The 12,904-nt window shown below is 38.9% G+C and overlaps 1 protein-coding gene across 3 annotated transcripts in view; it reads left to right on the plus strand.

Annotated features, from left to right (window-relative positions):
- Positions 1 to 6,038: 6,038 nt before the first annotated feature.
- Positions 6,039 to 12,904, plus strand: part of nme9 (NME/NM23 family member 9) — an 8,725-nt gene continuing 1,859 nt past the window's right edge. Inside the window, exons 1-14 of one of the 3 annotated variants that reach the window (XM_028591774.1) lie at positions 6,039 to 6,054; positions 6,595 to 6,652; positions 6,967 to 7,070; positions 7,267 to 7,338; positions 7,800 to 7,916; positions 8,816 to 8,900; positions 9,059 to 9,141; positions 9,228 to 9,320; positions 9,856 to 10,010; positions 10,351 to 10,547; positions 10,953 to 11,097; positions 11,169 to 11,276; positions 11,854 to 12,005; positions 12,113 to 12,257. In XM_028591774.1, coding sequence (XP_028447575.1) covers positions 6,628 to 6,652; positions 6,967 to 7,070; positions 7,267 to 7,338; positions 7,800 to 7,916; positions 8,816 to 8,900; positions 9,059 to 9,141; positions 9,228 to 9,320; positions 9,856 to 10,010; positions 10,351 to 10,547; positions 10,953 to 11,097; positions 11,169 to 11,276; positions 11,854 to 12,005; positions 12,113 to 12,257 — 1,481 coding nt within the window. In that variant the 5' untranslated portion in view covers positions 6,039 to 6,054; positions 6,595 to 6,627. Of the gene's footprint in view, positions 6,055 to 6,321; positions 6,487 to 6,594; positions 6,653 to 6,966; positions 7,071 to 7,266; positions 7,339 to 7,799; positions 7,917 to 8,815; positions 8,901 to 9,058; positions 9,142 to 9,227; positions 9,321 to 9,855; positions 10,011 to 10,350; positions 10,548 to 10,952; positions 11,098 to 11,168; positions 11,277 to 11,853; positions 12,006 to 12,112; positions 12,258 to 12,904 lie in introns of those variants that run through there. The other 2 variants (XM_028591772.1, XM_028591775.1) reach the window with 2 other exon arrangements.

Consider the following 12,904-nt stretch of genomic DNA (forward strand, 5'->3'; position numbering starts at 1 on the left):
AATCCCCCAGGCTCTCTTTGCATGTCTCCAACTGTAGATACCGTCAGGCATCATCAAAAGGATCAGGGAGCTTTCTCTGTGGTTTGACAATGTGACACGCAAAACCTCTTGCAGCCACCACAGTTTTGTTTGTTTCACATAATTCAATTGTTGCAGCTTTGTCTGAGATTTTAGGTGTATGTGCTTTGAGTTTTAGACAGGCTTTTTTTTTTTTTATTCTTTCCCACTGTTCATGGCCGAAGAGGTCTGGCAGTTGCCTCATTATATCTAGAGTCCGTATTTTCCAAACACTTCTGCTGCATCAAGACACCTTTCATACAACACACAGAACAACTGAATGTAATTAAACTAGCATTTCTGAGACAATGCTTGTCTCTCACTTTCACAAAAAGCCCCACAAAATAGATTGGAGGACTGTGGATTTGCCTCATGACTTACAGTGGCCGCAGACAGTTTGCTTTTGTCAAGCACAATGTATGTTGCTAGAGTATGACACTACAAATAAAATCTTGACTTCAGAATGAAATATATTATTACCACTACATTGAGTTCTATTCTCATTAGACTTGCAGGCAAAGTGAGGATGAAATCCACAGAAAACCGGCATGGGAATAACATCAGAGTGAGCTGCAAGCTTCAGTCGGAGCAGTCTATTATCTATAATCATTTGGGAGGCTATTGGAAATAAGACCTTTAAACCACAACTCAACCCTCTGAAGACTGTCCACCCATTAATAAACTGGCTTTTCAATTAGCACCTATGTGACGTTACAATGATAAGACAAAACCAATTACACGCTGTGCTGCAGATAACTCGTAATCCATTTAATAGGTCTGATTTGACTTCTTCTTTTTTCTTCTCCTTTTCCACCACTGCTGCCCTGGGGCATTTTGTTCTCCAACCAGGACAAGGTATCACTTTGAATTATCAGTATTGAAGGCACATCCAAGATAGCAGGCCGGCCAATCTCCTGGAAGTCCTGGTAGTGCTTTTATGTCTTTGTAAGGGGTGTTGATAACAGCTTCGGAGGTGAGATGAGCAAAACTATGTTCTCAGGTGTTATCACAGGGGTTCACAGTTCAGCATGACACCTTCGAAACACCTCAGTGCTCCTCTCTTAGATACTGTTGCTAATTAGCTTTAGCCTGAACCACAAGTGATTAATATAATCATAATTTTTCTGTGACTTTTCTTTGAATATTTTCAAGTATGTTTATATAGAATGTATTTATCATTAAGTCTTGTTTTGTCCGACCAGCAGTCCAAAACCCCAAACAACAAGGAAAAACAAGAATAGAACCATCAAATGTTTGGCATTAAGCTATTAACCGATATTGAATATAGCTGCCAATTCATTTTTTGTTCACTTTAAGCTCTACTTCTGTTAATGACTTATATTTGTTTCACTGTAAAGCACTTTGTCATGCTAGTTATCATTAATTTCACAATATCAGAGATTGTGATTGTGAAGAAAAACATTACCTGGCAAAACCCTAATGATTTCTGCTGTACTGCCCAACCAACTGTATGCTGAAGAAGGAGAGCAAGTGAGCTGCAGATCAGGGAAATGAGGCTCTCTGGAAGCAGCATAGCTGAATAAGTAGACTGAGTGACTTCAGCTATTAACCAGGAGCGGTTTACGCTGTGACAGATAACAGAGACCTGCCTCTAATGATGCTACAGAGTCAGTGCAACAATCTAGCACTTTAATTGCGAGGAGAAGCAGCAAAGATTAGCTGCATTCAAACTGTGGTGTGGGGCAATCAGCTGCAACTTTGCTGCTTGTGCCAACTAACAAACAAAAGATAGATTAATAATAAAATATATGAAAACAATAATAGTGGCACCCATGCAAAAGTAATAATGTATTTCCACATTTTAATCAAAATAGGTTTACTGCACATAGCCCAGGGTGATATTTTTTCACTGCGCACCTGACATGAGGCAACCCATTATGAAATGCAAAGATCAATCATCATTTGCATCAAAATGATATTTCAGTGGAATCCTTACTCTCGTCTCAATGTATGTTCTCCCTTTCTAGGAAACCATAAAAAAAAACTATTTTTTGCTTCAGGCTGATTTGTACGAATGGGTGTAAAAAAAGAGTGGTAGATGCATTTATCAAACATGGCAATTTGCCTAATGGACTCTGACAAAGCCATTGGCGGTCTTTATTTAGATGCAGATGACTTCCTCCATTCTGGCTTCCTCTGTCACTGGTAGAGCTGCCTGTCAGGGAAAAGAGAAGAAAGCTCCCTCCTGTTTCTACAGACTGACAGTCAATCACTACTGCTGTCTGTCTGTATGTGAGACTGACTGACTGCCAGTATACGCTCCCCCTCAACCCCCTTTGGCTCAAACTATTTCCCCTTTACTCTGTATAAATTCTCCATTTGTGCAGCAAAAAGAGAACAAACCACCTCTCAGTTGAACTTGTGTATGAAGGCACAGAGCTTCACACAGTCCTGGTTGTCATGATAAAAGAAAAATGGGAAGTTGGCTAAGAGAAATACTAACAGGTCTAAAACTATGTCTCATTACATTCAGCACCATATCACTAGAAAGCATAGCTGTCACTCCTAAACACAGAAATAGTGTTTCTAATTCTTTCAGTTTGACAGTACTCAACATTATACACAAGGACTTTTTTTACAAATATGACAGCAAAAAAAATGCTATTCTGTATTCAATTGCTTTACGGGATAAGTTTTAGGCATGGAAGAGCTGATAAGCATGCATCCAGCATATTGAAAGCACAGGGCTTTCCTGCTATTAAAAAACTGTGTGTGTGTGTGTGTGTGTGTGTGTGTGTGTGTGTGTGTGTGTGTGTGTGTGTGTGTGTGTGTGTGTGTGTGTGTGTGTTTGTGTGTGTTTCAATGTTGAGGCAATAGTGCCCTCTTGGAAGAAAAGAAAAAACACAGTTGGATGTCTTACAAATGTGTCAGTAAAACATTTTTGACATTTTCTCTTATTTAATTTCACCGGTATTAAATGTACTTGTAAAAACTTTTTTGGCATCACAAATTGACACCTTCCTAATCTACTGAAGCTACATTAAACCATCTTGTGTAATTTAGGAATGTGTACTTCCACCATCACTTCCATTAGCTATTATTATACATTTAGACGTCTGCTTTTTGATGTTTGCATTTTGCTTTACACTGCAGCAATCTAGAGTTTAAACAATTAGTTCATTAATAAATTAGTCAATCAACAACTACTTTATCGCTTTATCATTTCAGTCATTTTCTAAACAAAAATAGTAAAGAAAAGTGGATTTGTTTTAAACCAAAAGTTCGGCTCTACAAAGTTGTGATGTTTTTCACTACTTTTTCACTAATCGATTAATCACACAAATAATCGGCAAGTTCATTGATAATGAAAATAATTGTAATTGCTGCCCTACATTAGTCCCTTCTAAAAAATACAATGCCAAGAAAAAAAATTAAGATATTTTGTTTGTTTTCAACAATAATTCCTTAAAGGCACGAAGCTACAGACAAACTGGGATTTCTTCAACATTTGTTTCTGAACAATTAGACTAAAGCCCTTTGAGCCTGTGGTGAGAATCTTAGGATGAATCCTTTTTTCCCATAAAATAAACACAACAAATGAAGTTCTTTAATGAGGCTTAAATATGATTGCTGTGCTTAAAATGTTAATGGAGATTAATCTTCAGAACTGTCGTAGCCTCAAATCCTCTGTCTTTCATCAATGAGGAGAGATTAACAGCAATCCACTAGAGAAGATGATAAGTGGTTTCTCCAAAGCCACAGGGACTGAGGGGCTAACTGAGAGAATGGGGAAGGACCTGCAATGTACCATGGAAACCTTTTTACATTAGTATGTTAACCAGCTTGAAGCAAAGACCTTCAAAGTCTGTCAAACAAATGGCCCGTGGCAAAACTCTGACATCCTGCAGAATCCTTTAAAGTATTTTGTTTGAGATTTAAGAAACACAATGTTTTTTAGGCCAATATATATTTTTAAAAAGCCTTTGCCTGGAGGCATAATTTAAATGGACAAGTACACAGAGGTTTGTCAGTAACTGCACGAGGAACCTAAATGAGTCAGGCAATACTAAAAATAAGAGCAATTTGCTTCTTTGTTTTGATGATGCATCCAGATTTTGAGGAATACTCATAACATAAAGGCGAACTCTGTGGGCATGATTACTCACCACCTATCAAGATATAGACAGTACAGAGTATTCATTTGAAGAGTGTACAGTCTCTCCCTTGTCTGAACATGTGCCACACTGACTTACAGTAATGATTAATTCAGCTTCACAGCTTTGAATGAGATAGTAACATCTTGTCTAAATACCCTGTAATAATCTTCTCCCAGTGCATTCCCCTGGGCCAGAGCAATCACATTTGAGTTTGCAGAAGCATATCTGTTCAGGGTACAGTCAACTGCAAGCACGCAGCAGCAATGTTTACTGATGACATTTACGAAACAAAGGCCAATATTTAAATTGGGCACATGGGATAGAAGCATCAAACAATGTCTCTCATTGACTTGATAAAAGCAGTCACTTCCTTGCATCTCTCTGATGAAAGGTAAGACAAAAACACAGCCGCCTGCATATTACACACTATGAATCTTCTGAGGGCAAGGACCTTGTCACAGCCGCCATGATGGAGGGGAGGTGATTGTAGATCCCATCTGGTTGCATAATGAGCTCCAAGCGAGACATAGGGTTACTAATAGAAGCATGTCATACGGTACATACAAAACAGTGAGCGCAAAACAAACTGCAGGGCTGTTGACAAGAGCATAAAGGACCCTGCTATTTTTTTTGAGTGTCTCATTTAATGATTCTCTTTTTCGCTCACTGTCGCAACGCACTGTGATTTGTCCTTTTACAAAATTACTCTAATTGTAGGTCCTGTTTTTTCTGGTTGAGCTGAACCACTTAAGTGCAAGCAGTTCATTGAAATTCATGCGGGAGAAGCATGCAGAAGTGGTCTGATCTCTTTAAAGGACCTATTACACTATTTAAATGAAATGTTACAGTTGGAGGGAAACCTATTTGAGGTGTCAGGATAGCACTGAGTGAGGGAGTATGAGAGTTTCAACACCAAAGAGAAGATGGAGGCTACTCCAGTAGTGTGTTTTTTGGATGAAACTACCAAATAACTTGCTGTAAACACTAGATTAAATACACTACTAGCACTTGTAACAACATAAACTAGCATACATCACACAGACATAGTGCTTTCTTTAGTAGCTCAACAAGTGCAAAACTGTAATGGTAATTTGTTGTGGTTTTGACCAAGACTGGTCTGAGCAAAGAATGTAAAAAAGTTAGGTTACGGCCTTGAATTACAGGGGAATTTTGCTGTATATCAGGAGTACCAATGAAATACCAGTACAACTACAAACATGTAAGAATAAGGAAGAAGGCAAGACTCTGTCTTCGTGGGGGATTTTTTCAAAAGCTCATTGTGATATACGTTTATTATTTCACTCTATACTGTAAGCATTACTAAATAAATCTATATGCTTAAAAGGGTACTCAAGTGATTTAGTATTGCACTTCCATAAAGTTTAGGGGCATGCAGGAGAAAAGAAAATAGTCAAAATTGATGAAGCAAGGTCGAGATAACATGGGTGAAGCTCTAAAAATGCTGGATTAACTCTACAGTAACTTTCACTTGAAGGTAAGTTCTCAATACAAGTCGTCCTGCATTTCAAATTTTTAAATTACAGTTACTTCATACATTCAGTGTGAAATAAACTTGTATGTAAGTATAATAACTGTGAATTAACACTCCTTAATTCATGATCTGTTAAGTGTGAACTAATCACAAAAAGTTACAGTGACTTGATCATTTGTTGATGGGGAGCAACAGGAATTCCTGATACGTCCTGCATTAAATCATCATGAGCTATGCATTAGTTAAACAAAGTAGCCTATATGATTTGTACCCGTTTTATAAAGTGTTACCGCACAATTTTGATCTCGAATGACATAGCTACTGCTTTGAAGCCACAAAGAACGAACACTTTGCAAGAATAAAAACTCGAGTCGAACAGGAATAAAGGTAGGTAAGGTTTTGTTTCATGTAACGTTCCAGAAATAGTTTTGTAACAGCGACCCATGGGGGCGGATGAAAGAGAGAAGAATAATTGTAGCTCCCACTAGTTTAATGGCACACGGCAGTCAAAATGAGCTCAAACTGCATGACAATAAGGAAACACGACCTGCTTTGGTGATAATTAATAGCGACGCCGACAACACCGGGATAGATTCCCGGTGAGATGGCTCCGGAGCCGGAAAGCGCCGTTGCCTAGCAACCAAGGGTCCAAACAAGCGCGAGCTGCATCTGAGGAGTTTGATAACGTGATTAGCAACTCTGCATACTTCATATTAATTAAACCTATCTTTAAAATATCGCTTAGCTCTTTAAGATATAGCCTAACCATTTAATTTGACTAAACAAATGGCAGGCAAGAAGAAAGAAGCGAGTCTGCAGGTTGGACAAGCACAAATGTCGTCTGTAATGTCGACATGAATCCTCTATGTTTCAAGGTAACTTTATGAAGCCCTGATATTAATTCGTTTTTTTTTTGTTTTTGTCCAGGCTTCTGTCACAAACCAAGAGCAGTGGGAGGAGATGCTTGCAACCAAAGGTTTAACAGGTAAGAACTTCAGAAGTAAAAGAGTTGTTGTTATGTCCCGTTAAAAGTGAATATTAACCGTCACAACACTAAGCATCTGTTCAATTACTGTAGGAACGTTATAGGTGTAACTTAAATAAACAGTATGAATAAGGTCTGTCAATCTGACTGTAATTTATTGTATGATGCTGCCCCACTGTGTTCATTGGGATAACTGCAGATTGAATGCTTGTACTACTCTTCCTCACACTCTCTCTCTCTCTCTCACACACACACACACACACACACACACACACACACACACACACACACACACACACACACACTGTCTCTAGTTGTAGATGTGTACCAGCAGTGGTGTGGTCCCTGTCGAGCTGTGGTTAGTCTCCTAAGGAAAATAAAGAACGAACTGGGTGATGACCTATTACATTTTGCCACAGTAAGCCCCAAGTAAACTTCAAATGTGAAGAATTTAAATTCAAACCAAAATTTGTGAAGTAGCAAGCCTAAACTTGTATGTGTGTGTGTGTGTGTGTGTGTGTGTGTGTGTGTGTGTGTGTGTGTGTGTGTGTGTGTGTGTGTGTGTGTGTGTGTGTGTGTGTGTGTGTGTGTGTGTGTGTGTGTGTGTGGTACAGGCCGAGGCAGACAACATTGATGCTTTGGAGAAGTATCGAGGGAAATGTGAGCCCACCTTCCTCTTCTATGGGGTGAGTGGGTGTGTGTGTGTGTGTGTGTGTATGCATGCTTGTACAGTAAATGTGTGTTCATGCTTCAGTATACATGAGCCATCAGCTCTGTGTTTTTTGCCTTTTTGTCCTTTGTATACAATTTCTGTCAAACTTTCTAATTATTTCTATATTTTATTTTTCCTTTTATCCTGACTCTGTCATGCTCAGAGGTGTAATGATGTAGGGCAGGAAACAAATAGGGCCATGAATAGCGCTGTGATCTCTCTGGTGGTGATGCAATTTGTCGCCCGTTATTTCATTTGGGTTATTAATCCTCTTTTATCAGAATTATCATCCTTGAGCCTATTTTGTTGTTGTTGCAGACTTTTTAGCTGGGCCTGCTATAGTCAAAGCATCTCTGTATGTCACTGCTTGTTAAGTTAAAATTGAATCAAAGAATGGTTAAAAAAAACAAAAATGTCTATGTGTTGAATGAACAGGGTGGGGAGCTGGTGGCTGTGCTGCGAGGGGCCAACGCTCCTCTCCTTCAGAGGATGATTGTGGAGGAACTGGCCAAGGAGAAATCGGTCCTGGAGCAAGGTGGTGAACGCAAAGCAGTAAGATACGCATCACACATTCACATACACAGTACAGTTATCCCTCCATACGTACATTCATTTTAGAGCTGAACAATAGTCCTATCTCACAGCAGTTTGACTTGTCATAGTAGGAAATGGTGTTACTAATAACACCAGCCATGTAAGCCAATTATAATTTGGCTGGATTTGGACCTTGAAACTGAAGGAGCTAAATGAAATTCAGCGATCACTGATTTTATTATTTACACCTCTACTTTTCCTACTGTAACATGTATTCCTGTAAAAAAAAGGCCCATTAATTAATTATTTTATCAATAAGTCAATTGGCCTAAAATTAATCAGCAATTGATAAATACTTGTTTTTTGCATTTTATTATGAAGTTGTATGGCAAATATATACAAAAACGGAACCAAAAGACAACAAACACAAGTCAAAAACACCCACCCTGATACACCCCTGACATACAAAAAAGTTGCTAGAGTAGCGAACAGTTTTGCATGGCAAGATAAACTGTACAGACAACCACACTACTAGGTTGCAGCTGAGTCCATTTGCTTACTGATATAATCAGTAAAGGGACCCATTTTTCAAGCAAAAATGCTAAACATGCTCTGGTTGCAGCTTCTCAAATGTTACCATTTACTGATTTTCTTGTCTTGAAAGAAAAGGAAAAGGGAACTTTCTTTGGACTGTTGGTTGAACAAAACAAGCAATTTCTAGAAATCACCTTGGGTTTCCGGGATGGACATTTTTAAACCCAACAATTATAGACTAATTTAGAAAATAACTGGCAGATTAATCAATATTAAATGAATCAGTAGTTGCAGCTGTATTTCATTCATTCAAGAAAGTATGTATGCAAGTGTTTGTACACACCCATGTTTTAGGGATTATTTGGTTTTGTGGTGTCCGTCAGGTTAAAGATGATGGTCTGGTGGATGGTGAGAAGAAAGACAAGGAGGAGCCGCCACAGCATTCAGAAAATGAAGAAAGCATAATTGGTACTGTGGGAAAAATATAATCATATTAGTGCTCCATGAGCATTATTGCTGGTAATGTTGTTACTGTGATTATCATTGTCGTTTACCAGCATCATCATGATTCCGTTCATTACCGTTCATTACCGTTCATCACTCAGGCGGTTTCTTTTCTCCTGTAGTCCCTGCCAGTAAATCCTACACAGTTGCCATCATCAAACCAGATGCTGTTGCTCATGGCAAGGCAAATGAGATCATTATGAAGGTACACAGAGACTTACATTGACAAGACTGTCTCAAGCCTTCCTGCTGACATTAGATCATTATCCTGACATTACTCCCCCTGGCTAGATTCAAGACGCAGGGTTTGAGATCCTGGCCCACGAGGAACGCACACTGACTGAGGTTGAGGCTCGGGATTTTTACCAGCACAAAGCAGAAGAGGTATGGTGAGAATAACAAAAAAGACGTAAGAAAAAACATTTATTTTTTATCACTTATTGGCATACTAGTCAAACTGCTGATTAGTTTAGTGTATGTTTGTGAGGTTAGTCTGGGCAATTTAAATTCTGAGTCAACATCCTAATGGGAGAGCAAAAAATCATTTCAATTAGTTTGCAATACATCACACTTCCATCTGCATTTTTGCACAGGGCTCAAAATAGATCTGCTGTGTAAGCAGCTTTTTTTTGCTTATCCCACTGTTTGTGATGAGACTAAATGATTAGAGATTCAGAAATACAAAACATGTTAGGAAAGGTGGCTAGGTGAAGCAATAATGTTGATGAAATAATATAGTAGTATATTATGAATATTCTTATATTATAAAAATAAATCCATACTCATTTCTTCTTCTCTTTGTCACCTTGTAAATGTAAGCCCTGATTCAAGACATAAAAAGACTTGTTTCTAGTTGTATGTGTTCACTGTACATATGTGTATGCTCTTGTCTCTTTGTTTATGTGATGGTGGTTTGTAGGCTTGCTTTGAGGACTTGGTGCAGTTTATGTCCAGTGGTCCATCCCATGTTCTGGTAATCTCTCAGGTTGAGGGCTCAGCTAACATAGTGCCAGCATGGCGTGAGTTCATTGGCCCAGCAGACATAGAGGAAGCCAGGAGAAATAAACCAGAAAGGTTAGTTACTGAAATTATACATAATATGCTACATTCAGAAAAAGAGTTGAGAAAACATCAACAATGGCATTAAAACTGTAAGATACAGTATGATGAAAAGATCATTCCTGTGTATTTGTATATAAGAACATTATCATATGTTAATAGCATAGACATTTATTAACGCACCGTTGATTGCAACAGTGTGAAACAATCACAGGCTTAAGTCTGGGAAAGCGAATGAACAGCACTTTCTCGCCTGCTCCGTCAGACACACCCAAACATTATGCTTCTCTCTGGTTGAGCACCAGCTGAGCAACCATCTGCTCTCCTCTCCTTTCTCCCCCCTGGTTTCCTGCAGCTTGCGGGCACAATACGGCACACAGACACTGTTCAACGCAGTGCACGGTAGTGAGAACAGCGACCAGGCCAGCAGGGAGCTCGCCTTCTTCTTCCCCAACTTTAGGACAGACTCAGTAACAGAGCAGGATGGGGAGGAAGCGCATATGGAGAGGACACTGGCTCTTATCCGGCCTGACGTTGCCAGAGAAAACAGAGGTGGGTCTTGTGCCAAATACACAAGCACAAGTACACACACAAAGGTGGTTCATGTTGACATGGTGGGACTGCCTCTTGATTCCCACAGCAAAGGTGTTAAATGACAAGTGCAGTTTAGATTTTTTTGTAATTGATCACTGCAAAAATATTTGTCACACTTTCAAACTACAATATGTCTATCTATATTAAAACTATAAACGATGCCAGTTTATTAGGTACAGCTAGAAAGAACTAACGCAGTCTAATACAATGCAATAAATAAACACTGCTAAAATAGTTTCAACAAAAACTGAACATTGTAACTTTCATGAAGGTAGGATTTATTGCAGGATTGTTGTATTAGACCATGTTAGCTAGCTGTACCTAATAAACTGGCGTGTATATTTTATATCTATTGTTCTGCAGAGGAGATCTTGGCTCAAATCCACAAGTCAGGCTTCATCGTGGCTCTCCAAAGAGAAGTGATGTTGACAGAGGAGCAGGTCAGACAGTTTTACTTCCAACATGTTGAGGAGGACTACTTCCCTGCATTGCTCCGAAGCATGACCAGGTAACTTGCACATGCTCTACAAAAATCTAAAGAGAAGTGTGTTACTGGAAGTTTAACATTTATATTTCCAGTGGGCCAGTGCTAGCTTTGGCTCTGGCCAGAACGGGGGCTGTCCATCATTGGAAGAACATCATTGGTCCGTCTGATGTTAATAAAGCCAGAGAGGAGAGTCCTGAATGGTAAGTGATGTGTGGCTCAATTCCTTTACACAGTTAAAGAGAAGTCACTGTGGAATAATTACCAATGTTTGAGTTTCACTGTTATTCCATCTGACAGCTTGTTAGAAAGAACTATGTATTTCTCTTTTGACGTCTATTTTCAACCTTGTCAGTTTTTGCAAGTTATTAAAAACAAATGTGTGATTAAAGAGAGAGAATGCTTCTCATCCTACAACCACAGAGGAAGAAATCAACTACATGAAAGTTTATTTTCCGACAGTTAGAACTTTGTCTCTAAAATGTATCTTTGTTGTGTGACTGCATTACTTGTAGTCTCATTCAGCCTATGATGCATAATGTTCACTCCAGTTTATGGGGTTTCATAAAGGCTTAAAGTCTTAAAATTGTAGAAAATCACTAGCTGAAGTAGAAGCAGACAAGGCAGGGTGAGCCAAAGTGAGGAAAAGTACAATAAATTACACTACTTCATCCAAAAATAATTCCTACAAAACCATCAAATATTAGCTATTAGATATAGATGGTATGTGACAGTCTAATCATACCTGTAATGCTGACTTATGTATCCCTCATCACTCAGTCTAAGGGCCCAGTTTGCTGTGGAGAACGATCCTATCAACCAACTGCATGGCAGTGAAAGCCATGAAGAGGCAGAGCGAGAGATCAACTTCTTCTTCCCTAAACAGCAAACACTGGCAGTGATCAAACCTGATGCCATGGAGGAATACAGAGGTCCTTTCTGGTTATTTCAAACAATGTAAAAATGTACTTGTGTTTGTATAGATGTGCACAAATAATCATATAATCTCCATAATGTATTTTCTATTCACTCTTAACAGAGAAGATTTTGGATGAGATCAGAGACAGCGGTTTCTCTGTAACGCAGCTGAAGGAGACGGTGCTGTCGAGGGAGATGGCTGAGGAGTTTTACAAAGAGCACAGAGAGAAACCTTTCTTCAACCAACTGGTGGAATTCATGTGTCGGTAAGTCAATACCTGTCCTGAACACAGCCAGAGGAGAAGAGCAAAGTGACAACAGCAGACCTGCCCTAATTCCTGTTGCCGCTGGAAGTTCTAACAGCACTTTTAACAGTAATCTTAGCTGCTTAAAACCAAGGCTGCCTCAAGCAAGTGGCTAGGAAGTCCATCTCAATTTCATTCTTTGTTACACTGCACATCAAGGTTTTAGAGTTATCTTCCGCTCCGATTAGTCCCTTCAATTGGTTGTTACACAACTGCTCGGATACAATGACCAGAGAGATGTGTGCAGCTGGGCACTTTGGCTTGAAAAACTACCTTTACTGTAGTTTTATATTCTAGCCATTGTGGAATGTTTGTTCTTGTAACTAAGGTACCACTTTATATCCTACAATGTATTTAAGGAATAACTTAACACCTGAAAAGCAGTGTTTTTTGCTGCCCTCAAAATGTCCTGTTATCTGTAATTGAATTTCAGTGTAAAAATTGTCCTTTGTCATGTGTGTTAATGTGTTGCTACATTTATATCTATAGCATCAATGACCACACTGTAGTGGATAGTTGAACTTAGGTGCTATTGGTCAAAATTAATTAATTAAATGAATTAATAATAAACACACAAAATAAGAAGGTGGGCAGGTGCATCACTCTTT

The sequence above is a fragment of the Perca flavescens genome, chromosome 11, assembly GCF_004354835.1.
Source record: "Perca flavescens isolate YP-PL-M2 chromosome 11, PFLA_1.0, whole genome shotgun sequence".
In the NCBI taxonomy this organism is placed as follows: domain Eukaryota; kingdom Metazoa; phylum Chordata; class Actinopteri; order Perciformes; family Percidae; genus Perca; species Perca flavescens.